The sequence below is a fragment of the Zalophus californianus genome, chromosome 6 (genome assembly GCF_009762305.2).
Source record: "Zalophus californianus isolate mZalCal1 chromosome 6, mZalCal1.pri.v2, whole genome shotgun sequence".
Taxonomy (NCBI): Eukaryota; Metazoa; Chordata; class Mammalia; order Carnivora; family Otariidae; genus Zalophus; species Zalophus californianus.
The window spans coordinates 140650580-140676705 of record NC_045600.1 but is presented as its reverse complement, the minus strand read 5'-3'; the positions used below and the strand labels follow the sequence as shown (position 1 = coordinate 140676705).

General features: G+C 49.8%; 2 protein-coding genes across 4 annotated transcripts; both read left to right on the top strand.

The window, feature by feature from the left end:
* Positions 1-2302: 2302 nt before the first annotated feature.
* Positions 2303-10493, top strand: PEX11A (peroxisomal biogenesis factor 11 alpha). 3 transcript variants are annotated; one of them, XM_027571311.2, is made up of 3 exons: positions 2303-2500; positions 6451-6566; positions 8550-10493. In XM_027571311.2, exons 1-3 carry the CDS (start codon positions 2445-2447, stop codon positions 9119-9121), a joined length of 744 nt encoding a protein of 247 aa, XP_027427112.1. In that variant the 5' UTR covers positions 2303-2444; the 3' UTR covers positions 9122-10493. The 3 variants fall into 3 exon arrangements, with proteins under 3 accessions (XP_027427112.1, XP_027427114.1, XP_027427113.1); XM_027571313.2 differs by lacking the exon at positions 6451-6566 and having other exon boundaries at positions 2307-2500; XM_027571312.2 differs by lacking the exon at positions 6451-6566 and having other exon boundaries at positions 2418-2500; positions 8813-10493.
* Positions 10494-13873: 3380 nt separating this feature from the next.
* PLIN1 (perilipin 1) lies at positions 13874-25872 on the top strand. Its single transcript, XM_027572221.2, is given in 12 exon segments — positions 13874-14013; positions 14432-14490; positions 17291-17455; positions 17457-17496; positions 19253-19335; positions 20675-20939; positions 21265-21437; positions 23205-23393; positions 23804-24049; positions 25015-25137; positions 25139-25318; positions 25321-25872. Coding segments are annotated over 11 exon segments (1548 nt in total). The 5' UTR covers positions 13874-14013; positions 14432-14442; the 3' UTR covers positions 25357-25872.
* The last annotated feature ends 254 nt before the right edge of the window (positions 25873-26126 follow it).

Genomic DNA, 26126 nt, shown 5'->3' with positions numbered 1-26126 from the left:
AGCTGACTCATCATCAACACAGTTATTAGAATTAGCAGACAAAACAGTTATAAATGTATTTCACTGTTCAAAAACCAAGAGGAAATGTTAGCTAGAGATGTGGAAGATGCCAAGAAACCCAAACTGAACTTTCAGAGATGAAAACTACAACGTCTGAGATGAAGAATTTGTTCGATTAGATTAATCACAAGCTCTCAGAGCAAAACAAATTAGATGGACAGAAGATTAGTAAATTTAAAGATACAGCAATAGAAATATTGAAACAAAGAGAAAAAAATGAAGAAAGTGAGGTGTGGGAGAACTTGAAGTAGCCTAATATAAGTGTGATTGAAATCCCCAAAGGAAGGAAGAGGCAAAAAAAAATCTGTAAAAATAGAGAAAATATTTCTAAATTTGATGAAAACTATAAACTCACAGATCCAAGAAGAAAAACAAGTCCTAAGCAATGAAACACAAAGAAATCTATACCACAGCACATCATGAGCAAAACTAGTGATAAAGACAAAATTTGAAAAGCAGCCAGAGGAAAAAAGATATGAATAAAGGAACAAAATAAAGGATGACAGCAGATTTCCTAAGGAAACCACCAGTGAAGAACAGTAGAGGAGTGTTCTATAACACCCAACCCAGTAACAGCAGCGGACAGCTTTTTTTTAAGTACACATAAAACATTTATCAAGACAAATCCTATTCTGGGCCATAAGCCAGGTCTTAATAAGTTTAAAAATTACTCAAGTCATACGAAGTATGTTTTCTGACCACACAAAATTATTTTAGAAATCAGTAACAGAAAGATATGTAGGAATACACAAAACCTAAGAAGACCTAAATAAGTGGACAGAGATACCTTGCTTGTGATTGGAAGACTCAGTTTTGTTAAGATGTCAATTCTCCCCCAATTGATCTATAAATTCAACACAATCTCTATGATAGTCCCAGCTGGACTTTTTTTTTTTTAAGGAAATTAAGAAGTTGACTTTATAATTCATATGGAAATGCAAAGTACCTAGAATAGCAAAATAACGTAGAAAAAGGACAGAATTGGAGGATTAATACTACCTATTTCAAGACTTATTATAAAGCCACAGTAATCAAGACAGTGTGGTACTGGCATCAGAATGCGCAAATAGATCAGTGAAACCAAATAAAGCATGCGGAATTAGACTCACATATGTATGGACAGTTTATTTTGACAAAGGTGCAAAGATAATTCAGTGGAAAAAGGATAATTTTTTTTCAATAAAGCTGCAGCAGTTCGAAATACACGTGAAAAAGAAAATGAACTCTGGGGGTGCCTGCTGGCACAGTCGGTAGAGCATGCAACTCTTGATCTTGGGGTTCTGAGTTCAAGCCCCAAGTTCGGTGTAGAGATTATTTAAAATATAAATCTTTTGGGGTGTCTGGGTGCTCAGTCCTTAAGTCTCTGACTCTTGGTTTCTGCTCAGGTCATGATCTTAGGGTCCTGAGATGTAGCCCCACGCAGTGAGAGTGTGCTTGGGATCGCTCCCTTGTCTGCCCCCCACCCCATCCCTTGAGCACACACTCTCTCAAAAAATAAAAATAAGCCTTTAAAAATAAATATTTTAAAAATAATAGAATCAAAAATAACCATATGGTATGTGGGTCTCTATTTGTAGTCCTCCCCTGGGGCCTGCAAATGTTAAGGGCAGGCCTGACCAAGGGAATAAAGGTCACAAAAATAGGTGACCTCACTTTTTGATTGTAGGGGTATATTTTGTAATATTACTGCTATGGAACGGGTGGGATTCCACGTCTTCAAGCCCCAAAGAACCAACGTTCAGTGGTGCAATTTCGTCGTAATCTTTCTGTCTCCACTTTGTCCATATTAACCCTTCTAGGCTTTCCAGGTAGCAATCTTCCTTGGGTACTCAATGATCCGAAGAGAAAATTCACTTTACCCAGATCTTCATGCTAGAACTACATACCACGCATTGGCTTCTCTCTGCTCTAACCATTTGCTCCCTAGACCTGGAGCTGGTGTTGCTCAAGGGAAACGGAGGTACAGAAGTGGGAAATGATTAGGCCCCAGAGTCTCCAAGCAAAACCTCAGGGGAATCTCCATTCGGGATGCCGCATGGGGTTCCTGAGTTCCCAGGATCTCCGGGAAGGCCGGAGGCGGGGATATGCCCCCCCGCACCGAGTCCCCCTCTAGGAGACCCTAGATGTCGAAGGGCGTCCGGGGACACGCGGGGAACCGCTGAACCCGGCCCGGAAGCCTAGTTTCAGCTCACCTGGGCCGGGAGCGTGGCGTCGCCTTAGTAACGGCCACTTCCGGCCCCCACCGGAAGCCCGCGAAGTTGTTCTTCGGAAGGCGTGCCCGCCCCCACTGGGGCGGGGACTCAGCTTCTCCCGCGGGGACCTGGCGACACCCATGAGGACTCGCGACTGAACCCGGGGCGACACGTGGTCTCGGGCCGGGAGCCATGGACGGCTTCATCCGCTTCACCAACCAAACCCAGGGCCGGGACCGACTCTTCAGGTGAGTCAGGTGCCCGCGGCCTCCACCTCTTCCGGTGCTGCGACCCGAGCTGGGTCTCGGGTCCTCCGGCTTCGGGAGGAGGGACTTGCCCAGTGGACGGCGGCGGGACGGAGTTCGGTTCCGGAGCCCTTCTCGCCGGCACTCTGCCGGACCGGACCCCGCGGTCCGGCCGAGCGTCCGCCGGACAGCCCGGTGTGTGGCCCCGGAGCCGCCCAGGCCCTGACCGCGGTGGACCAGTCCACCAGCGCTCTCCTAACCTGGGAAAGGACCGGGTCCTCTCCACTCAGCGTTCTTCCCGGGATTTTTTTTTTTTTTTTTTAAGGATTTTGTTTTTTTAAGTAATCACTACACCCAAGGTGGGGCTCGAGCTGGCAACCCCGAGATCAAGAGGTCCACCACTCCACCGACTGAAGCCAGCCAGGCGTCCCCCGGGATTTTTTTTTTTTTTTTTTTTTTTTGAGATGAACTTTGGGTTGGCATTTGTGGCCAGGGAAGTCAGCCACTTGGTTGTGGCTTCAAATACCCCATGAAATGCTTATGGAGAGACAGAAGTTGTATTTGTCTTCTATTATTGCCCTGTCTACCTCATTGAGATTGTAGGGAAGGAAAAATTCTCCCTCTACCCTCAAGGTCTTTCAACTAGACTAAGAATTAAGTTTACACGGAACAGGTTCACAGGAGGGGGCGGGGGCAGAAGGTGTGTGCACAGAGGCCCAGTATTGAAATTAAGACCTAGAGAAATGCCCCAGGCGGGCAGGTTTCTACATGTTAGACGAACAGACAATAACATTTGTGAGGAATTGACAGGATAAAGAAACAGGTGTTTGGGAGCTTCATTTAGGTGGGCATCCTAAACAGGATTTAGGCTGAGGGAGCAGGGTTAGGAAAAAAGTAACGAGGTTTGTTTCTACAACTTTCTCTGTTTAAAGCTCCTATCTCTGGTGATAAGGATGTCTTTTTACTTCCTTAGTAGAGGAGGGTATTTTTCATATGGGAGATGCGTTTCCTACTTTCCGGGGGACAGAGGAGGGTCTGAGTGTCCTTGCACTGGCTGTCTCTTAAGTAACTTTTATTTAGAATAATCAGTATGCCCAAGTGGCACATTTTGGGGTGGCCTACCGTCCGCCCCTACAGTTCCCTTTTCTGAAACTTCCCTGGAAGTTTCTTTCTTTCTTTTTTTTTTTTTAAGATTTTATTTATTTACTTGACAGAGAGAGACACAGCGAGAGAGGGAACACGAGCAGGGGAGTGGGAGAGGGAGAACAGGCTTCCCGCCGAGCAGGGAGCCCGATGCGGGGCTCGATCCCAGGACCCCGGGATCATGACCCGAGCCGAAGGCAGACGCTTGACGACTGAGCCACCCAGGCGCCCCTCCCTGGAAGCTTCTTACGTTAAAAGTTGAGCTGATAGGTTGTTCCATTTCCTTGAACGGTGTCTGAGTTCTGACAATAGGTCATTTTAGTTAAACTCATTTCAGGAGGCAGAGATGCAACTGTGTTCTCAAAGTTAGGCCTATGGTTCAAATAATCAGGTAATAAATAAGGCATTTCTATGGAAACAAAAGAAAAACAATGATTCATGATTAGATCAAATTATAAATCAGTTTCGGAGTTCTCAGTGTAGCCAGTCGAGGATTTCTAGTTGTCAGGTTTAAAGCATCTTTACATAAAATGAGGGCAGACTGTGGCAATCTGACAGAGTTGCTTGGTTTGTGGTTTGAGTATCTCTGGTGATCATTTTGAGTGGCTCATAGAGCACCAGGCATGAAGATTGCTCATGTGTGAGCTGTTGTGATTTTTCTGAAGTTCACATCAAGTTGTTCATATTCAGTTTGCAGGGCTTTAGGATAAAGGTCAGTCTTAGTTATCAAATGACTTCAAGTCAAAAATATCAAAAATATTAGTTTGGAGAATGTAGCCGGGCATTGGAAGAAACTAGAAGAAATCAGGATCTAGTCCAGTTTATAATGACTTGTATTTGAATCTAATATCCACAAAGGTGTGTTATTGAAACATAATTTTTTTTCGTATAATCCCTCTCATTTTACCAAAGATAGCCAAATCAAGACTAATTTCTTTGCAAAATAAGCCTAAGCTTTTTCTTAAGTTTGTTTCTTAAGTAACTTTTATTTAACTTTCATTTAAGTAACTTTATTTAAGTAACTTTTATTTAAAATAATCAGTGGGCACATTTGGGGGCAGCCTGCTCTTGGCCCCTACAAGAGTCTGCGTGTGAAATAGTTTTGTGAACTGTAAAACCAAGTACCATATGGAGAGCGCCAGACAACTAACTGCACCTCTAAGGTACATGCTATGCTACTGAAAATACTGAACAGAGATTGTGCTTTCATACTAATTAGTTCATGATGTTTCTTTAGAAATTTGTTGATTCTCGCTCAGTAATAAAGAATAAAAAGGAACTTTGACAGATACAGGTTTCTAAATCGTTAGGGTTGTGGTTTCATTTAACAGCTTCCCTTCTCTTCTGGGTGTGCTGGTGCTGATACAAACAGTCGGTACGCATAGCCCCAGTCATGAGACTTTTGGAAGCCGACTTTATGCCAGATTTTGTTCTCAGTGTGTTACCACTGTTAATTCATTTAACCCTCATCACAACCCTGAGAGGTAGATGCTCTGAATGATTCCCATTTCACAGATGGGGAAACTGAAGCAGGAGGTTAATAGGAACGCAGTGGCAGAGCTGAGATTTAAATCCACGCAGTTGACTCCGGTGCCCACCATTTTAATGACCAAGCCATACCACTGTTGTAACTAATTTGATAGATTTTTTTTAAATGGTCACATTGTATACAAGTTTCATTAAAGAGAAGGCTTCAAATTCAGCGCGCTCAGAGTGTACCCTGCAAGGTTTATCAGTGAGGTTGGTTAATAAAATAATTGTTTAGGATATACTTTTCAGCAAGATCTGAGATGGTATTCATCTCCCAATCCCTGTGGTGGTCTATAGCTCCTGTAGACTAACTGGCATTCATAAAATAATACCTGGTTTTGGACACATTCCTGTTATTAGCCCAAATCTGAGAAAGGGGGACTTACAGGCATGACTGGCTTGAGCCCTATAGCCAGGAAACTACTTTAAAAGGGACATTCTTTTTTGCTTCATCCCCAATAGCAAGTTCACCATTTTGGAAAATGTGCCACATTTTTATTGAGGATAATATCTGTAGTCTGCAGGGATTCCAGTGCACTTACAGGCCTGTGGGAAACAGGCAGCCGCTTTGTTAAATAGGCTCCGGTGCTTTAGATGTTTGATCATGTGATATAAAACTTGTCACGGGTTACACTGCTGTTAGTAAGGCAGTGTTATTTGTAGTTGTAACAATAGTCGCTTTACTGACTATTTAGTATTAAGCAGGAGTCTGTATTATATAAAATCCTAACTGGTTTTGAAAGATAAACATGAAAGCATATCTATACCTATTCACGTATTGGTGTGTATTTGATCCTTCTACAAAAAATTCAGTAATGTGCCAACTGAACTTTTCATTTGGTTCTGGTTTGAGTGTATGTCCGATCACATAAGTAGGTGGTGATACGTAAAAAGTTCATTTTAGAAATCTGAAAAATCGTTCTAAACAGGAGAAAATAAAGAATGGATCGCTGCAGACTTAACATGAGGGAGATTTTTTGCAGTTTCCACTTTGACTCTACCCATTTCTCTGTGCCAACAACAGGCCTTTTGAAGGGCTGTTCACTATTACTACAGAGTTCTCTTTCATTACCTTTGTGCCACATTTCCATCCCATGTTCTACCCTTTGGCCCTGTGGAGTGACTGTTGCAGAATTATGCTCTTGTAAGAGCCACTTATATGAGAAATTGTCATGGAAACTTTGCTTTTAGCAACACATGTTTCTCCTTTCCTTACTTCATGAATCAAATTTCGTTTGGTTTGTATATCATTCTCCTCATTTCTTTTTTTTCCATTTCAGAGCCACTCAATACACATGCATGTTGCTTAGATATTTGTTAGAGCCTAAAGCTGGCAAAGAGAAGGTGGTAATGAAGCTCAAGAAACTGGAGTCCAGTGTGAGCACTGGCCGTAAATGTAAGTACCCTGTCTCTTGAGGGACAGTGGTTCCTGGTTTCAAATCGTCAGAACCCTGTAATTTACAAAATGCTTTCTAGATCATTAATTTCTAGTCCATGAAGTTTTTTGATGAAGTTGACCAGTAAAGCTGCCTTCATGAAATGACAGGCCAAGAAGATTGAATGTTTGCTCCAGACCGTTCACCAACACCCTCCTATGTGCACATTTGGTGCTTATACCGTATCTTTCTGCTTAATCATAGCCAGTGGGCATACAGTATGTTAGCTCACCTTTAATTCTTAGAATTATACAACGTTTTGGTAATCCCTAACATGAGCTTCTGGCTTGTGGAAGGCCTTTGTATTCTCTAGAACAGAATAGCTTGCCTTTTCCCCTTCTTCTCTTGAGGGATTGCTAGAGGAAGTCGAGGGTGGTTCTCAGCCTGTTTGTGGATGTTTCATGTTACAGGCAAAAGTGAAGTCAGTGTCTTGCACTCATTTAATTCATTTTAATAATAAAGCACACCGGGAAACCCCATACTTCTAGTAACAGTTGCATGCCTGAATCTTGGTTGTTTGATAAGAATCAGATGTAGGTAGGCAGAGATGTTAGAATGGAATGTAGAAATCCGATGTTGAACAATTATTTTTGAGCAACTACTTTAGGTATAGAGCTGAGCTTTATGAGAGAAATAAGATTACGTGGTATAAATAATGTATAAGATTTAGTGCCAAATATATTAGCTAGGATAGAGGGGGGGGAAAAAGGTTTGGGAGGAGGTGGAACTTGAGGTGTAGCTAGAGGAGAAAGGGAAGGAGAGCCTTCTTGAAGGTGATTTCCCCCCATGAAGGCTCAGAACTGTTATGAGCAAACCTTGTATTGGAAGGTCAATGACAGAAGACTTAAGTTGTCAAGAGTAGGGTGAGCTTTTTGGATGACTTTGAAGGATAAGATAAGAAGTTCTCAGATTCTTTCCGTATGTTAGAACTCACAGGTACTTTAAAGGTTACTAGTCTCTGAAGTCCAGGAGGGACTTACCCAGGGTCATTCAGCCAGCTGATGCAAGAGCAAGAACTGGAACCCAGGATAATTCATTACGTATTCTGTTTTGTGTTACTTTTGTTAAAATAATACCAGACATTCCTGAGATTGTAAGTCTCTTGAAGGAGCTACTTTTGAGCATATGCTGAGTCTAAGATATAGTCCTTTAAGGAAAGTACTTCTTTTGTATTCTCCATAATGTTAGGACTATAACTCATCTAGTAGGTGCTCAATAAATATTTGTTGATTGATCATCCCTGATTAATTGAATTACATGGTCAGATGAGGATATACCTTGTAGTGGTTGATTTAATTCAACTAGGAGTCACATATGACAATATTAATAGGTTTCCCAGACACTAAATCCTACCATCTCTACTTTGTCTTCCTAACAGTAGGGAGCCAATAGGGGTTTGGACCACAGAAATGGCAAAATGATAATGGTGTTTTATAAGAAAAGCCATCTTTGTCTGGAAAGTAAATAAAATCTAAGGCATCAGACTCTCCAGAATGTTGGCATCTGGGTCAGAGAAATAGCCACAGTGAATCAAAGCTTCCTATGTGCAAAAATAAATAAATAAGTAAATAAATAAATAAAGTTGCATCTAGACTTCATGTTATACTACTTTTCTTCTAACGATGTTTAGCTGGTAACGTTCAAGTGTCACAATCCATACTCATGACTGACCTTGCCTGAAGGATGTTGTAAGCCAATGTTAAGGTATTCACTGGAATGGAGGTGATAAATTTAAAGAGTCACTGTCTTTTGTGCCTTCCAGGATCATTTTGGGTGTCCTTAATATACTGCAAAGTCCTTCCTTATTCCTGAGCAAAGACTGAGCCTCAAATGACAGTCAGTTGTCAAACACCAGTGCTGGCCTCTCACCCTGATATAGGGATTCTGCCTTCATATAACATAGTAATTAAATATTTGTTAACTGTTGTGGGTTCTTCTTGCAGGGTTCAGATTAGGCAATGTGTTACATGCTGTGCAGGCGACTCAGCAGAGCGTTCGTGCCACTGACCTGGTACCCCGCTTATGCCTAACGTTAGCCAACGTGAACCGTGTGATTTATTTCATCTGTGATACCATCCTCTGGGTGAGGAGCGTAGGGCTTGCCTCTGGCATTAACAAAGAGAAATGGCGCCTGTGGGCTGCCCGCCATTACTACTATTCTCTCCTGCTGAGCCTGGCCAGGGATCTGTATGAAATCTCCCTGCAGATGGAACAGGCTGCACATGACAGGGCAAAGAGGGAGAAGTCACTGTCTCAGGAACCTCTTGGGTACAGCGTGGCTGATGAGGAAACAGAATGGCTCCAGTCCTTTCTCCTCCTCTTATTCCGATCTCTGAAGAAGCATCCTCCCTTGCTCCTGGACACAGTGAAGAACTTCTGCGATATCTTGAACCCCTTGGACCAGTTGGGGATCTATAAGTCCAATCCTGGCATCATTGGACTTGGGGGTCTTGTGTCCTCCATAGCAGGCATCATCACTGTGGCAAATCCTCAGATGAAGCTGAAGATGCACTGAAGTGGTTTCAGACTGAAGACTAGTGCCTGCTTTAAAGACAACGTCTTAGGATGGACATTTGCTTGAGGCACAGACCATGTCATCCTGCGCAAAAGACTTGTTCACATGAGCATTTAGTGACCAGTGATGTGAGCAGAGGTGGGGCCAAGAATGGAGGATGGGGGCGCATGAAAATGTGTATGTGTTTTTTAGAGGGCTGGAGTGACTTCTGAATTCCTGAGTATTTTCCTTTCATCCAACATTTATCGAACATCTCTTAGGCTCATCGTGGGAGCTTACTGTTTGCTGAATGTATAAAATTGAAAAAGGCCCCAAAAATTGAGCATTAACATACAGCAGCCTTTGGGCTGTGCGCCTCACTGCTTTTGCACAACTACCGTAGGTCTGATACCCAGCCCTCTCCCAGACCTAGTAGAGGCCTCTTATTCCTCTGAGCAGATCCCCAGCCCCCAGCCCCCCACACCACTTCTCCCCTGGAGGCCCATGCCAGGGCGTGGCGGGGGGCGGGGCGCTGGGCTTGCAGCCTTTCATCATGGCGGTCCTGCCCTTCCTCTGCCCAGAAGTAGAATCAGAAACGCATCGGGCACCTGCACTGGTAGATGCGGTTACTTCAGGTAGTGCATTGAGTAAGCAGAAATCAGAAGCACATAGGACTGAGGTACACATAATATGGGAGGTCCACAACAGGTGCCTGTGGGTGGCCTGTGACAGATGAGGAAACAGGTTTAAAAAACCAGCCCAGCACCTCGTTCCTCCCCAATTCAGTGTTCTCTCGAGGATAGTTCATTGCCCTCCTGATTGAGTGGAGGCGTGAGACTCCAGAATCCTATACCAGAAAGCCCTCTTTTAGAACTTTGTTAGTGGGTTTATATAAAAATTAAAAACTGTCTAGATTCATCAGCTAGATTTTTTTTTATTTAAAGCCATATGACAGTTGGGGCACTACCACATTAATTTTCATCGGAAGTTACGCAGTTAAGAAATTTCATGAATACTCTGAATGAAAGAGCATCACAGTTTTCTGTGATAGATCAGACTTCATACGGGGGAGGTGGTTGAGGGAGTGGAAAGGAGCACTACGGGGCTGGGGGCATAGGCCATTTGTTCACGGTCCTGCTTCCCCGTCTCGGGGGCTGAGTGGTTTGTGATCGCCAGGTCCTCTGATGCGAGGAAGTGAAGCAGAAAAATAAGATGCCATCAGGTAGGAGGCCAATGTCAGTCCTATCAGGTAAAGCCATTTCACTTACCTGAATGGAAATGAGAAAAGAAATGTACACGAAATAAATTTTCCCATAAATGTGAATGAGATTTTTTTTAAAAGATTTTATTTATTTATTTGGCAGAGACACAGCGAGAGCAGGAACACAAGCAGGGGGAGCGGGGAGGAGAGGGGGACAGGGAGCCGATGTGGGGCTCAATCCCAGGACCCCGGGACCATGACCTGAGCCGAAGGCAGACGCTTAACGACTGAGACACCCAGGTGCCCTGTGAATGAGATTCTTTTTTTTTTTTAAGATTTTATTTATTTATTTGACAGAGAGAGGACACAGCGAGAGAGGGAAACACAAGCAGGGGAGCGGGAGAGGGAGGAGCAGGCTTCCCGCGGAGCAGGGAGCCCGATGCGGGGCTCGATCCCAGGACCCCGGGATCACGACCTGAGCCGAAGGCAGACGCTTAACGACTGAGCCACCCAGGCGCCCCACTGGGAATGAGATTCTTAAAAAGCAGACTCAGGTCCTTGGCTCTCTTATTTTTGAAGTGATTAATCAAGATAATGAGATTGAGAAAATACTTGGGGAACTTTAAGTGAAATGAAAGCTGCTAGGTCAGGGCAAGTAAAAAGTTTAAGCAACTGATTTTACTTTGTCCAGATCCTCTGCTGTTGTAGATTACTTATGTCTAATAAATTTCTAGACAAAAGAGACCCCAGGATCTGTGAATGTGTTCTGGGAAATGAAGAAGCGCTAAGAGAAGGGCGATCCAGAGGTGATCGGAGTAATGCACAGTCGGTGGAGAGCGCTCTGGTAAAACGCGCTCTCACCTGGAAGAGCCAGCTGAGGAGGAGGATGAAGAAGGATTTAGATTGGAACGTCTGGGTTGAAAGAGACCTCTGAGGTGATCTCATCCAGGACAGGGTCTTCTGTAACAGCTCAGTCAGGTGGAGCTTTGGCTTCTGCCTGGAAAAGTTGGCCTCGAATCCGTGGTGGCGTGTTTACGGTGGCATCCATCTTGGTACTTTTGTCCTCTGCGATTTAGGGTGGGTGATGGGGAGTTTGGGGAACACTGTTTCATGTGAAAACCTTAATGGTACCCTGGTACCTCCCTCCCTGTGCATCTTTCTCGTTTCTAAGCACCCCTCCCCACCTCTGAGCCTCCACATTTCATGAGGGATTTTAAAAACCGAAGATGTTCCTAAGAGATGCACAGGCCAGCCACTTTCACACCTGAACATTGTTGCCTGAGAATTTATTCAGCAGCGAATGTTTTGAATGCCATGCTTAGCGGTGGGACCCACTTGTGCGCAGGAGGACCAAGGTCCCTATGCTCATGTGGGAAGGTGGAGGGTGAGGGGGCGGGGCGGGGGGCCGTGAGGGGAGGAAAGAAGATAACTCTGTGTCTTTCAAGCTGTGGCTAGAAGACAGGACTGCTCCCAGGGGACTGCCCTAGGCCCTTTCACTGCTTCTCATCTCTCACCCACATTCCAGACTCCCAGTCGAAGCTGCCAAAGGACCGGCTTTGTCAGCAGAACTTTCCGGCACAGAGCCCTATACACCCTCTGGCCCAGAGCCATTACTCCAAAGGCTTGGAACAGCCCTTTGGCCCAGTTTGCTCTCCAGACACAGCCTCATGGATAATTTGTCCTGAACCTTGAAGCAAGGGCAGAGGCTCCTTTTTTAGACGCTTCCTTTCCTCTCCATTACTGTCTTATATTTTAAAAGTCTGGGTTGGATCAATAAGTATTAAATGTATCACATACTTATAACTCCTTTTGGAGGCCCCCTGTTTGACTCTCCCTTTTCTGACCCCTCATTCCCTGCCTTATTATATCACAAACACAGGATTACCAAGGATCCATCAGAAATCTTCCCCATCTCCTGCCTCTTTCTCCTATTGCCCACAGCATACAACTTAGCAGAGTCAACAATAGAGGTAATTCTACCAACAACAAAGAAAATAAGTTTTGTCCCCTCATCCATTTTATTTTTTTATTTTTTTTAAGATTTTATTTATTTATTTGACAGAGTCAGAGATAGCAAGAGCAGGAACACAAGCAGCGGGAGTGGGAGAGGGAGAAGCAGTCTTCCTCCCGAGGAGGGAGCCCGATGCGGGGCTCGATCCCAGGACCCTGGGATCATGACCCGAGCCGAAGGCAGACCGTTAACGACTGAGCCACCCAGGCACCCCTCATTATCCATTTTATTATGAATAAACCCCAACATGGGCCTTGAACTCCCAACCCTGAGATCAGGAGTTGCATGCTCTACCGACTGAGCCAGGCTGGTGCCCCCTCATACCCCTTATCCATTTTTAAAGGCCCTTCTTAGACATCTGAAAACTATGGCTTTACACCACAGTCCTTCATCACCTTTTGAAGCCAGGAACTAGAACTTGGGCTCCTGCCTAATCTGTTGCTAAGGAAGGGATGAGAGCTGATAGTTCTTGGTTGTCTGGATGCTGTTGATCAGTAAGAGGATCCCTGGTCAACACAAACACTTTTCCAGACTCAGCAAATCCAGTTGGTTCTTCCACAGCCTGTTCTGGTGGCACCTTAGACCAGGTAGAGTTCAATAAACTTCCTTGAAATCTAGGAATTTGCAGAGGTTGGAATTGCTCCCTCAAAGGCTAGAATGTCAAGAAGTCGACCCCTAGCTCTGGTCCTCTTCTTCATGGAGAGTAATTTATCTTTTTTTTTTTTTTTAAGATTTTATTTATTGAGAGAGTGCCCACAAGTTGGGGGGGCAGAGGGAGAGGGAGAAGCAGTTTCCCCACTGAGCAGGGAGCCCGACGAAGGGGTCGATCCCAGGACCCTGAGATCATGACCCGAGCTGAAGGCAGGCGCTTAACTAACTGAACCACCCAGGTGCCCAAGAGCAATTTATCTTAATAATCAAAGAGTAGCACATTCAGGTGGACTCTGTTCCTGCTTGGGTTCAAATCTTACTGTTCAAAAATTCGCTCTTAACAGTACATAATAAGGGATGAGGAAAACGGGTTAGAAACGGTCCACAGGACCCTCTGTGAGAAAGGAGCCAAAGATTACAGAACTTTAGAAATTTTTGAGTTTTATGACCTATATTCCCACACCTTCCTTCTGGAAGACAGCTCTTTGGAGAACTGGGGGCCAGAAACACGTTACAGAACTGATATTTCCTGGCTCGGGAAGGATAACTCCTCTGGGGCTGCATCTCTGTCAGCTCCGCAGTCCTAGTTGCTCAAATCTTACCGAAGTTCGGATATGTTCAGGGGACCCCGGCTCAGATAACCCAACTCTCCCTCTCTGCCCTCCTCCAACTGGAGGTGTTAGTAGTATTGCCCAAGGCTTCCCTGGAGTGGCCGGAATCGTTTCTGCTGGGGGACACACTCCGCAGCCTGGGCTCTGGGGGACGGAGGCAGCGTCAGCTATAGCGTGAGCGCGGGGGGCCCGGGGGGACATCTGCCTCACCTGGTTTGTTGTCGAGAGTTAAAGAAGCTGAGGGTAAGGGTCTCCGAGAATTTCACTGAGAGGAAGAGGCCGCAGGGAAACCGCTGAGGGGGAGAGATTATTCAAGGTGAATAACCAAGAGTGTAGGGTAGATATTCTGGGGCACCAGCCTTTTCCAGAACACAGCCGAAATAGCTGGTTTTAAGTGATGACTTTCTTCCTAGTTGAAAATGCAGGGAAGGACTGGCAGGTATGCTTGCTTAAAAAGAGAGGAATTGTTGCAGAACTTTTGCATCAAAAAAAAAAAAAAAAAAAAAGACCTAAAGCTGAAATTTAGTCTTTTAGTCTCTTTTGGATCCTCATCTGGGAGCCCCTTAACTTCATCTAAAACCTCTTATCTCTTAAAGCTACCCTTATTTGTCATTTCTTAGCTGAACCTTTGTCAGAAACATCAGTCTTGACAAGTAGGCTGTGGGGCACCTCCTCCCAATGGGGCTCTAGGGAGTGACCGCTTGTCTGTGACATTCATGCTCCAGCCTAATGCCTTCTGTTGAGGGAGCTGGAACTCCCCGGCAGCCTGGGCCTTGTCGGGGCCATGAGAGGTTGGGGGCTGACCTGCGGGCCTCAAGCTGAGGGCTTTCTGATGGACGTGGGACTCTGCTTTGCAGCTTGAAGAGCTATGATGGCGGTCAACAAGGGCCCAACCTTGCCGGATGGAGACCTCCCTGTAAGTAGCTTGAGAAGTGGGGGGGACCACTGAGCGGGGGAGGAAGGAGCAGGGAGGAGAGGTTCAGGGGACTCAGAACAAGTTATGTCTAGATTATATTCCTCTTCCATTGGCCATTACGTCTTTCATTATTCTTGCCCTCAGTACCTTTTGCAGGGGGCTCTTAGAGGAGGGGGGGTGCCTACCGAAAACTGAGCACCTCGGAAGAAAAGAACAGAAATATTGGCTGAGTTGGTAAGGAGAGGAAGGGAACTACTGTGTTTTAAACCCTGATGCAAATGCACCTGCTTTGTCCGCCCAGGCGGGATGTAGATTCAAATGCCAAGCCGCTGCATTCTGTAACTCCGGGGTGTCGTGCGTGTTCTAGGGTATGTGAATGGCACCTCTCGGGGTTACACGGCACACAGCCTGTGCCGCATATGGGAAAGGGTTAGAGGAACATTATTTCCGGGGTTTTGTGTCTAGCCTGGTTTTCACTGTGACTTAGAGTGGTGTGACACCTTTAGGGGTACCTGACCCTTCCAGGCAAGGCCTCTCTGACTTAGGCACAGTTCAGATAGTGGGTGAAACTTAAAAACTGTGAGCCCATATAATGCCCATCTTGTCCCAAGTTAGGCTTTAGCTAACTTTTGCACTTGGAATCACCACCAAGTTTTATATTAAATCATAGAACACAGAGGCATAAAATGAACCAGTGCGTCATTAACCCATCCTAACGGTTGGTGGTTTATTCCCTTCCCAGGACCTCTCTCTCCCTCTTTGGCTTTGCCTACAACCACCACCGAAGGCTCTGTCCAAATGTTAAAGAAAATACTCTCTTGTTTACAGTCAGATTCTTTTTCTAGTTCAAATTTCAAACTCGCCTTCAAAATGAAAGCTAAGAAATTGTAGCCTTGCTGTCATAAGTCTCCTTGATGGGTCTCCTAACTCAGCGGACAAATGGAAGAGACCAGGTCCTCACCTCCAGAGCAGAACCCTGCTACAGGGACGTAGTCAAACTGCAGAGAGCCCTGGCGTCTGAGTCAGGGACCTGGGGAGCTTTCTCTCTTCACTTTTCATGTGGAGAATTCTTAGCCTTCCTGAGTGGACAGAAAAATATTAATACCCCTTCACTAGCCACGGACAGCCATTAATCAATCCTGTGGCCAATCCTGCCTCATCTGCGCTCTCCTTTATCCCAGACCTTGCGATATTTGAAGTGAATCTTGCAGAGAGGCCATTTCAGGCCTGAGTTGGAATCCTGACTCTGTCATTTACTAGCTGTGTGATCTTGGATAAGCCACCTCACAATCTCTGGGTCTTTGTGTCCTCACCGGCAAAGTGCTAGTGCTGACATCAGAGGGTCACTGTTAGAATTCAGTGAGGTCTTGTCACCCAAGCACCCCAATCAGTGCCTGGAGTAAATATTTCCTCGTGCAGGACTAGAATCCACATTCTTTACTCAAGGACCAGTGTTTGTTCACTGAAATTCCGGGTGACCTTAAGTTTCATTGTATGGCTGCATAATAAGAGCACAGCACCCCAAAAATGAGAAGTGGCAAGTTCACTATATCCCACATGCTTAGACCACACCTGGAATGCTGTCTTCAAGTTGGAGTGCTGTATGTTTAAGAAAGACGACACTAACTGTAGCCTAGCTAGAGGGGACCACCAGGACCAGGGCGGTAAGCTGAGCTAGGATCTGGAGCTATTTAGCACGGAGGAAGGACCACTAAAGGCAGACATATTGCCTTCAAGTATGTGAAGGGCCAGCCCATGAATGATGAAATAAATTTGCCCAGTGTTGTTCCAGAGGGCAGAGGGTGGAGCAGCGGGTGAAGGCACATTGCAGCTCAGCAGTGCTGTCCAACGAGGGCCACAGGCCACTCTATGAGGGGCAAGGTCCATCCAAGGAAGTGTGTCAATACAAGCCTGCCAGGGAGGGGAGGAACGTGGGGGGATGGGGTCACTAGGTGATGGACATTAAGGGGACACGTGATGTAATGAGCCCTGGGTATTACCTAAGATTGATGAATCACTGACCTCTACCTCTGAAACTAATATTATATATTAATTAATTGAATTTAAATTAAAGAAATGAAGAACTCGAGAACATTTTTTAACTAAAAAAATTAAAAAATAAATAAATAGAAGCCCTCCAGAAAGACTATGGGAAGCTCTTTTGCTGCAGAGGCTCCTGGAGGCCCTAAACTTCTGTGATTCTGTGCAGTTGGGCAGATCTCAGCTTACCCCTCCTAGGCGCAGCCCTGACCCATTCATTTATTCAGCCAGCATTGCTGCCCTGGAGCTAGGCACTGGGAGAGGGACGAGTACACACACTGTGCTCAGTTTTCGGTAGGGGACCCCCCCCCTCCTCTAAGAGCCCCCCGCAAAAGGTACGGAGGGCAAGAATAATGAAAGACGTAATGGCCAATGGAATGAAGTGGTGGCTGCTGATGTGAGGAGAAGGGTCAGGAAGCTTCCCAGAAGCAGTGATGCTCAAGCTGTGTCGTGAGGAAGCAGTATTCTGCCAGATAGACGGGTATGGGAGGGAAGGGGGCGCATGCACAGGCAGGGGACCAGCCTACGCAGGCAGGGAGGCCGTGTCCCAGTATCTCAGCAGAGCTCGGATTGAGCATAGCAGACTGGCTCTGGTTTTTCCTGTGGGCCATCCAGAGACCTCTGTGGCCTGGGTTCCTCCTAGGTTATTGGGACATAGGCTAGCCTCCCCAGTGGGCTCCGTGACCCAGGGCTGCCTTCCCGCGAGGTAGGAGTGTGCAGGGAACACCTTGATTGCCTGCCTTCCTTCCTTCCGTGCCAGGAGCAGGAGAATGTGTTGCAGCGGGTCCTGCAGCTGCCGGTGGTGAGCGGCACCTGTGAGTGTTTCCAGAAGACCTACACCAGCACCAAGGAAGCCCACCCGCTGGTGGCCTCTGTATGCAATGCCTACGAGAAGGGTGTACAGGGCGCCAGCAGCCTGGCGGCCCTGGAGCATGGAGCCGGTGGTCCGCAGGCTGTCCACCCAGTGTGAGTCCTCCGGTACTGGCAGGCCACCGCCTGTCTGTCTGTCTGGTAGCTTGCTTGTCTGTCTGCCGATATGTCTGTGTGCCTTTTTGGCTGTCCGATGGCCTTTCTCACCACCTACATCCCGTTACATGATCTTCTCCACAGCTATAGATGATACAGTGAGAGACGGCTGTAGACACAGGTACAGATATGGATGTACATCTCTCCCCATCTGTAGATGTCCCATCTACAGCCCAGTTGGCATTTTTCTGGGATGACAATGATGGGCCAAAGAATTGGCAGGGCAAGGGATGGGCAGAGCTGTGTGGGCAGTGGTGGGAGTGGGGCTCATGGTAGACCAGATGCCCACTTTGGCCCCAAATCCAGCAGCAACAGTAGGAACTAGCAGAGTCTGATACAGAAGCAGGGGCAGCAGACTCTAGGTCTGGTCCGGCAGAGCCTGGGGGGGCAGGGGTGGGGTGGGCGGGAAGGCATCCGGGCCCAGCAGCGGAAAGCTAGCAGCCTGGGCCCTGGAGGTGGAGAGCAACTCCATACGGGCCCTACTACCCGACCCAGCCCTACTCAAATTGTTCTGCCCCATTTGAAAATATCGTCTCCAAGGAAAGACTCTCTCTCTCTCTTTTTTTAAATTCCAGTATAGTTAACATACAGTGTTATGTTAGTTTCAGCCATACAACATAGTGATTCAACCCTTCCACACATCACCCAGTGCTCGTTATGACAAGTGCATCCAAGGCAAGGCTCTTGACAGGGCTGAGGGAAATTCCAGCAGCACCAAGAAGTCTAGGACCTTCCACCATCCTGATTAGAAAATTATGGGTGCGTGAGGATTCTGCCTTGGGCCAGCCTCCTTGCCTCCAAACTCCGTCAATAACTTCACTCGGTCTCATTTTGCCCAGTCAGAAGATGGCCCAAGTCATCTGGGCTCTCTGCTGCTTGAGAATTTTGTGAAGAAATGTAAGCTATCTGGAGAGAGAATATATGAAAGCATAGAGAACTGATCTCCATGATCATGACTGCAGAGCTCTGTCTTCAGCAGCCCGTACCTCCTAGAAGCATCTACGTACTCTGGTACTTGCCCCCCGCTCTGGGGGCAACTCCTTTCTCTTCCCTGCCACCCTCTTCCCACCGTTGATTATCTTACTCCTAGAAGGTAGAAAGAGGGACATGGACAGTCCGGGGCCCGGGCCGGCTATAGCTTGGACTTGGTCACCTCTAGGATGAAGCAAGTACCGGCCCTACCCCCACAGGGCCCACCCGAGGGCCCTGCTGCCCCTCCTCTCACACCTTGTCCTTCATGCCCACCCAAACCTCACCCAGACCGGGGAGGGAGGACAGGGAGGGAGAGGCCAGTATTTGTTGGTGATTCACAGAGTTCCTGTCACTTCCTCCTCACCACAACCCAGCACGTTAGGCACCATTAGTCCACATTTGACAAGTGGGGAACCTGAGGCTCAGGCACGCTGTGACTTACCCAAAGCCACACTCTGTAGATGCACGCACTGGGCTCTGAGTGCAGATCTGCCTGACTCCAGAGTTCCTACACAGAGGGAAGACACTGGCCTGGCCTCAAGGAGTCACAGAGGACGGGGAGCTAAAAGGGGGCTGAGGAGCCGGGGTGGGGAGCAACTCAGGTTCCAAGATGCTTCGGATGCAGCAGGGCTGGGGGGTTTTGAGGGCCCTGAGGTACCTTCCTTGACACAGAGGCCACTGCTAGGTCTTCATGGCTCACCCCACTGTGGCCTTCGCTTTCTAGTCGTAGCTGCCAACGAGCTGGCCTGCCGTGGCCTGGACCACCTGGAGGAAAAGATCCCAGCCCTCCAGTACCCTCCTGAAAAGGTGAGCCCCTTTCCTCTTCCCTAATGTGCCCCGTACTCTGTTGTCCCACCTCTCAAGAGGAGAGGGCACAGGCTGACAATGCCATGACTGTCAGCCTTTCATTTCTATGGCAAGTGCCCTCCAAGCTTGGGGGTGGCCGCCTGCCCCTAAGGCCACAGTGGCCTTAGTCCTCTCCCTGTGGTGCCAGATGGAGGCAGGCTTTCTGGAAAGCAGGCACAGCCCAGGGGCTAACTCAAACAGGGGCTTGGGGTGGGTCCCACTGCTTCTAATCCCATGATCCCCCTTCCCCGCCCCAGGATACCCAGTGGGCCGGCACTGGACCACTTGGTAACTATAGTCACCTAAGATCAGGGGCCACACTCATCGGAGCTCAGGATTGCAGTCCCATGTCCTCAAGATCCAGCCCTTTATGGACCAGGAGACTGAAAAAAGTCACTTTACCTAGCTGTATATTCATTGGGTATTTGCTAGATAAGGGCCATGTACAGGCGCTTTTGGGGAATAAGCTTCATCTCACTGACCAACTATGTACTCATCCCACAAACATTTACTGAGCCCGACAGGGGTTGCCAGGGGCCACAGTGCGATTTATGGAGCCCTCCCATTTAATCCTCTTGTCAACCGTCTGGGACGGGGGTGGGTATCCCCATTTTTACAGATGAGAAAACTAGTGACTTCGCCCTGGGCACACAGCCTTCAGTGGAGGCCACATGAAAGCAGGTCTGTTTGGCTCCGAGGCCTGTGCTCTTCACATTTTTCCAGATGAAGGGCATCTATGTCACAAAAGAGCTCCCAGACTATAGGAGAGAAAGATAAATTATTTCAATATGGAACTGGTAGGAAGATCAGCCACATCTCTGAATCAGTCTAAATGCAGATGGGAATGGGAGCATGTTCTGAGGGAAGGACAGACAAGACATTTGAGGAATTTGGGAGTGGAGATGCCTTGTGAGCATGAGAATATCGAGACAGGTGTCATCAAGGAGGTGGCCTTTGGGGGCTAAGGTTGGTTAGGATGTTGCCAGGAAGAAGTGGGGTGCAAAGAGGCCAGGAGATCCATGCACAGGGAGGACGGGAGCCCTTTCCCCTTAAAGCTCAGCTTAATCGAGGGGTCCAGATATTGGTGCCCCTCCCCTGGGCCTTTATTTTATTTTATTTTTAAGTAAGCTCTATGCCCAGTGTAGGGCTGGAACCCATGACCCTGAGATCAAGAGTCACACGCTCTACAGACTGAGACAGCCACATGCCTCTCTCCTGAGCCTTTAAATGAGGCCTTCCTGGAAGCTGGGCTCAGGGCTACCAGACCCACAGGCCTGACTCCCCTCCCCATCTCCCCCAGATCGCCTCTGAGCTGAAGGACACCATCTCTACCCGCCTTCGCAGTGCCCGGAATAGCATCAGCGTGCCCATCACCAGCACTTCGGACAAGGTCCTGGGGGCCGCTCTGGCCAGCTGTGAGCTCGCCTGGGGGGTAGCCAAAGACACTGCCGAGTATGCCGCCAACACGCGAGCCGGCCGGCTGGCCTCTGGAGGGGCTGACTTGGCCCTCGGTGGTGTTGAGAAGATGGTAGAGTTCCTCCTCCCTTCAGCCAAGGAAGAGTCAGGTATCTACCATTAGGGGGGCTGGCAGACCCTTCTTGGGAAGTGAGTTGGCTGCCCATGCTGCCTGGGAATTAGTAAGAGGCAGCCAGGGCTCAGCCGGCCACGGCTCTGGAACAGGGAAGGCCCAGAAAGTTTTTCCAGAGGGATCCATCCTCATTTAGCCTCCTCTCCCCATTTGTGAGTGGGGAAACTGAGTGACCTGAGTCACCAGCTCCACCTGTGGTAGAGCTCGGGTAACCACTTTTCAACCCTAGACACAACTTCAGCTTCCCCAGCACCCCCTCTCTCTGATCAGCTTTCCTTGCTTTCCCCCCAAATCCCATCCAGCCCCTGCTCCAGGACAGCAGCAGGCCCAGAAGCCCCCCAAAGCCAAGCCGAGCCTCATGCACAGGGTTGGGGCCCTGGCCAACACCCTCTCTCAACACACCTTCCAGACCACAGCCCGGGCACTGAAGCAGGGCCACGCCCTGGCCATGTGGATCCCAGGTGTGGCACCCCTGGTGAGTGTCTGCCCAGAGCTCTGGCTGACCCCTAGCCTGGGTCCCTCCCATCCCACCCAACTCCACCTCTGGTCCTAGGAACATTCTCTCCTCCAGCTTGGGCTGGGACTTTAGGTTTAAGGTCAGGAGGCCTTAAGGGGGTGGAGGGCCAGTCCTCTGGGCTTCAAGGAGAAGGGAAAGGACAGGTTGTGAGCCGAGGACACTCCCTCTCCCTCGGAGTCCTACCCCCCAGCCTTCATCCTCACAAGGGAGCTTCTTGCGGCGGGCCCTCCCACCTATGCGGGAGCAGAGACCCCTAGCTGCTATCCAGGGACCAGAAGTGTCGCCTGTAAGTAAGCAAGGTCCCAAATGCCTTCTGCTGGGGAGAGAGTGCTGGCTGGGCTGCATCCCTGACTCTGACTGCCCACAGGTTTTAAAATTGCCCCTTTAGAGTTCTAATTTGCATCTTACTTGCACCTAAGGTAAAGCTGTTTTTTCTAGGCCCAGGCAGGGCTAACTCCCCACCATACCCCCACCCCCACTGTGTATTTTAGCAGATATAAACTGGATTTTTTTTTCATAAGAACCTTTATAAGAAACAAAGGCCGAACAAAGGAAAACAAAGGAAATAAAAGTTAAAACTTAAAGCATAAAGGTCAGCAAACAAAACAACCACTTCTCAGCCATCATTTGAATAACATTTTTAAAAGCATCATCAGGCCTCATTCATTCAAACAAATGTTTGCTGAGAACCTACTATGCACCAGGTTCTGTGGCTTCAGTAGGGATACGGGAGTAGTGGTTCTCTTCTGTCCCCTGCACTGGGGGATCATTTACCCGTAGGGGCTGCGACTGACCCATGTCCCAGCCTTACGTGTAGTAGGGAGGGCCTGCTGTACTGTGCAACCTCAGGCACCCTGTTCACACAGAACATAATGGTGTCCCCTGAAGCTGTATGATAAAGAAGCCCTGTTTGGGGAGTTCCCTAGGGCTAGGAATGAGCCAGGCTGTGCCTCAAGGGGGCACCAGCCCACCTGCCCAGGTCTGTTTCCACCCATGGGACACTGGGGTCCCCTTGATTTTTTTCACTCTTTAAAGATCTCCAAGTCTCCAAGGAGTATCTATTAAAGCTAAACATGCCTCCCCTGCCAAGACCCAGCAATTCAACCCAACAGAAATGAGAGCTTACGTCCCCCCATAAGACAGGTCAAAACGTTCCTATCAGGCTTTATCCTTAGCCAAGAACTGGAGACAACACAGATGTCCACCAACAGCAGAGTGGGTAAATTGTGGTGGGTCTACATGGAATATGACACAGAAGTGACAAGGAAGGAGCTATCTTGACTTGCGATAGCAGGGATGAGTCTCACAACACAATGTTGAACAGAAGAAGCTATTCGCGAAAGAAGACCCATCGCATGAGTCCATTTATATGAAGTTCAAAAATGGGCAAAACCACCCCTCTGTTGGCAGAGGTCAACATGTGGTCCCTCGGGGGAAGGGTACTGGCAGGGTGGGAGGCACCCCCACGGGAGACTTCTGGGGTGTTGAAAGTGGCCTCTGTCTTGATCTGTGGTAGTTACATACGTGTGTGCTTACAAAATGTCACAGAGCTGCACGCTTCCGATGTGCGTGCCCCAGGTGTGAGAGTGATCACTCAGTGACAAATCTGGGGGACAGTCCGCTGGGGCCTGGCCCCTGGTGAGGGCTTTTGCCCGCTGGGGCCGCCCGGTCCTCTGCAGGCGTGTGAGGCCAGCAGCTCACCGGCCCCCCCCCACCCCCATGCAGAGCAGTCTGGCCCAGTGGGGCGCCGCGGCCGCCATGCAGGTGGTGTCCCGGCGGCAGAGTGAGGTGCGGGTGCCCTGGCTGCACAGCCTCGCCGCCCAGGATGAGGACCACGATGACCGGGCAGACACGGAGGGAGAGGAGACTGAGGAGGAGGAGGAATCTGACACCGAGGAGAACAAGCTCAGCGAGGTAAGGCCGCGAGTGGAGGCCGAGTGGGGGACGTGGACGCCTCAAGTTCCCACAGCCCACTGAGGGGACGCGAAGCAGAGGCTCGGGGTGGGCCTCGGCCCCCAGACCCAGAGACGTAGGGCGTGCAGGCTGCGTTGTTCACCGCACCCCCAGACGGCCGGCTAACAAAGTACTTCCGTGCCCTTCTCTCAGCTGACCCTCACAACAGCCCCAGAAGGTAGGCAGGGCGGAGACTGTCATCCCCGTTGTGCAGGTGAGGAAGCAGGTCCAGAGAGGGGAAGTGACCTGCCCAAGGCCACACAGCTCGGAAGAAACCGGCGCCCGCGTTCTTTCCCTCCAGCTCTGGGGGCGGTGGGGAGAAGGGCCCCGGGGCGCGCCGCCGCAGGTGCTGACCTAGCTCTGGCCCCCAGGTGGCAGCCCTGCCCAGCCCGCAAGGCCTCCTGGGCAGCGTGGCCCACGTGCTGCAGAAGGCCGCGGGGAGCACCATCTCAGCCGTGATGTGGGCGCCTGCGGCTGTGCTGGGCTCGGCGGCAAGGATGCTGCGCCTCACCCCGGCCCGCGCCGCCTCCCCCATCAAGGGGAGGGCCATGTCCCTGTCAGACGCCCTGAAGGGCGTCACTGACAACGTGGTAGACACGGTGGTCCACTACGTGCCGGTGAGTCCCACCCACCCCAGGGGCCTGGGAAGGACGGGTAAAGCAGATTGGACCCAAGGGGCTGCAGGGGGCCTCCTTTCCCCAATCTCCTTGGCACCCCAGAAACATTTTGAGGAGCTATGGCCTTGATGGGGGGGCCCTTGCCAGCCCCAAGAGTATAGAGACGGTGGCCCTGGCCTGAGACCCTGCCCCACAGCCCCCCTTCCGACCATCAGTCTGGGGGTCCCCAGTTGGCCCAGCCCTCGCCTCAGGGCGTTTGCATGCTGCTCCCTGGGAAGGGGCTAGAAGGAGGCTTCCAGGGCACCCTGGGGCGGGGGGGTGGGCTCTGTTCCAGGGCACAGCTGCGGCGCCATCCCAATCCTGTCACCTATTAACAAAAGGAAAAACCCAAGAGACACCAATACTGTCTCTCTGGCAGTCCCTGGGCCCCTGCCCAGAGCAAGGCACAGGTTGTGCAGGCTCCAGAAGGCCCAGTCGGGCACCCACCCTTTAGTGAGCTAGGGTTGGGGGTGGGGGTTAGTCAGTCCCTCAAAGAGGCACGCCGGGGTCTTGGCTGCCAGCCTGTTTACCTTGGGCTCCACACAGGGCCGGGCATGGGTCCCCTGACCCTGGCTGGGACCACGTATGGGCTGTGCTTAGCGCACGGCTCAGGCCCAAGGGATGGTGGGAAAAGCCGCTGACTTTCCACGGAGCGACCCCAGAGGGAGACCCGAGGGGTCCAGGCACTTTGGGAGGGGGGGGGGCTGCCTGCCTTGCCTTGGGGGTCTGGGCCGAGGAGACCATGGGAGAGGGCAAGGCGTCAGCGGTCTCCCCTGCTCCCCCGCCCGCGTCCCACACCCCAGGTTGTGCTCTCCGTAAGGCCGCTGCTGGGAGGGGTGCATGCGAGGGGCCCGGAGAAGCGGTGGATGGGAGGCGCAAGGACGAGGGGCCAGGCCGGGGCCCTAACACGGCTGCCGGGCCCTCAGCTCCCCAGGCTGTCGCTGATGGAGCCCGAGAGCGAATTCCGGGACATCGAAGAGGCCGAGCGCCGGGAGGCGGAGCGCAGGGCTTCCGGGGCGAGCCCCGAGCCCGCGCCGCGCCCCCCGCAGCCCCCGCGGCAGCCTGCGACCCCGCCCGCAGTGCCGCGGCGCCCCCGGCCCGGGGCCGGAGGACAGGGCGGACGCGCCCGCCGCGCCGCGCCCGGCCTTCCCCGCGGTGGCCCGCGAGAAGCCAAGGCGCAGGGTCAGCGACAGCTTCTTCCGGCCCAGCGTCATGGAGCCCATCCTGGGCCGCGCGCGCAGTACAGCCAGCTGCGCAAGAAGAGCTGAGCCCCGCGCCTCCGCCCGGCCGCCCGGCCGCCGCCCGGAGGGCGAGGCCCGGACCAGCTCCCCGCACAGGCCGCCGAACCTGCACTTCCGAGTGAGCGGGGCCTGCTTCCAAGCAGTCCCCTGGGAACCCGAGTCTCATTCCCGCGGCGCTGCCGAGGCACGCATTATCTTTTTAGCACCGTTTTGGGGCTTAGCTGTCCGAACCTATTTTTAAGAAGCGTCAGAGCAGCAGCTTGCTTTGGCTCTATGCCTTGTTGTTTTGTTTTGTTTTGTTTTTTAACCAAAGGATTAAGCGCCTGACTTGAGCTCTCACTTCTTTAACCAACGTGTGGCCAAAGGACATTTGACTGTTTCCAAAATTTAGATCCATCCTCCGTAGACAAAGATTAAGCAGGGGGCGCCTGGGTGGCTCAGTCGTTAGGCGTCTGCCTTCGGCTCGGGTCATGATCCCAGGGTCCTGGGATCGAGTCCCACATCGGGCTCCCTGCTCGGGGGGAGGCCTGCTTCTCCCTCTCCTACTCCCCCTGCTTGTGTTCCTGCTCTCGCTGTCTCTGTCTCTGTCAAATAAAAAAATATCTTTAAAAATAAATTAATAAAAAAGATTAAGCAGGAGTCTCTGATATATGTTTAAGGCTCTGAGCTCAGAGATTCCTCTGAGTATCCAGGCTCTCGGCAGACTACTTGAAGGGAGCGACAATTAGGTGCAGAAACTGTTGTATGTTTACATAAATAGTACCCTCCCTTTCCGAGTACCCAGTACCCTTCACAGG

What these genes read in the sequence shown, in the direction of transcription:
- PEX11A (XM_027571311.2), top strand. Translation starts at nt 2,445, where the DNA reads ATGGACGGCTTCATCCGCTTCACCAACCAAACCCAGGGCCGGGACCGA. An exon ending in GGCCGGGACCGACTCTTCAG is followed by an intron (nt 2,501 to 6,450) that starts GTGAGTCAGGTG and finishes TTTCCATTTCAG; the next exon opens with AGCCACTCAATACACATGCA. An exon ending in TGTGAGCACTGGCCGTAAAT is followed by an intron (nt 6,567 to 8,549) that starts GTAAGTACCCTG and finishes TTCTTCTTGCAG; the next exon opens with GGTTCAGATTAGGCAATGTG.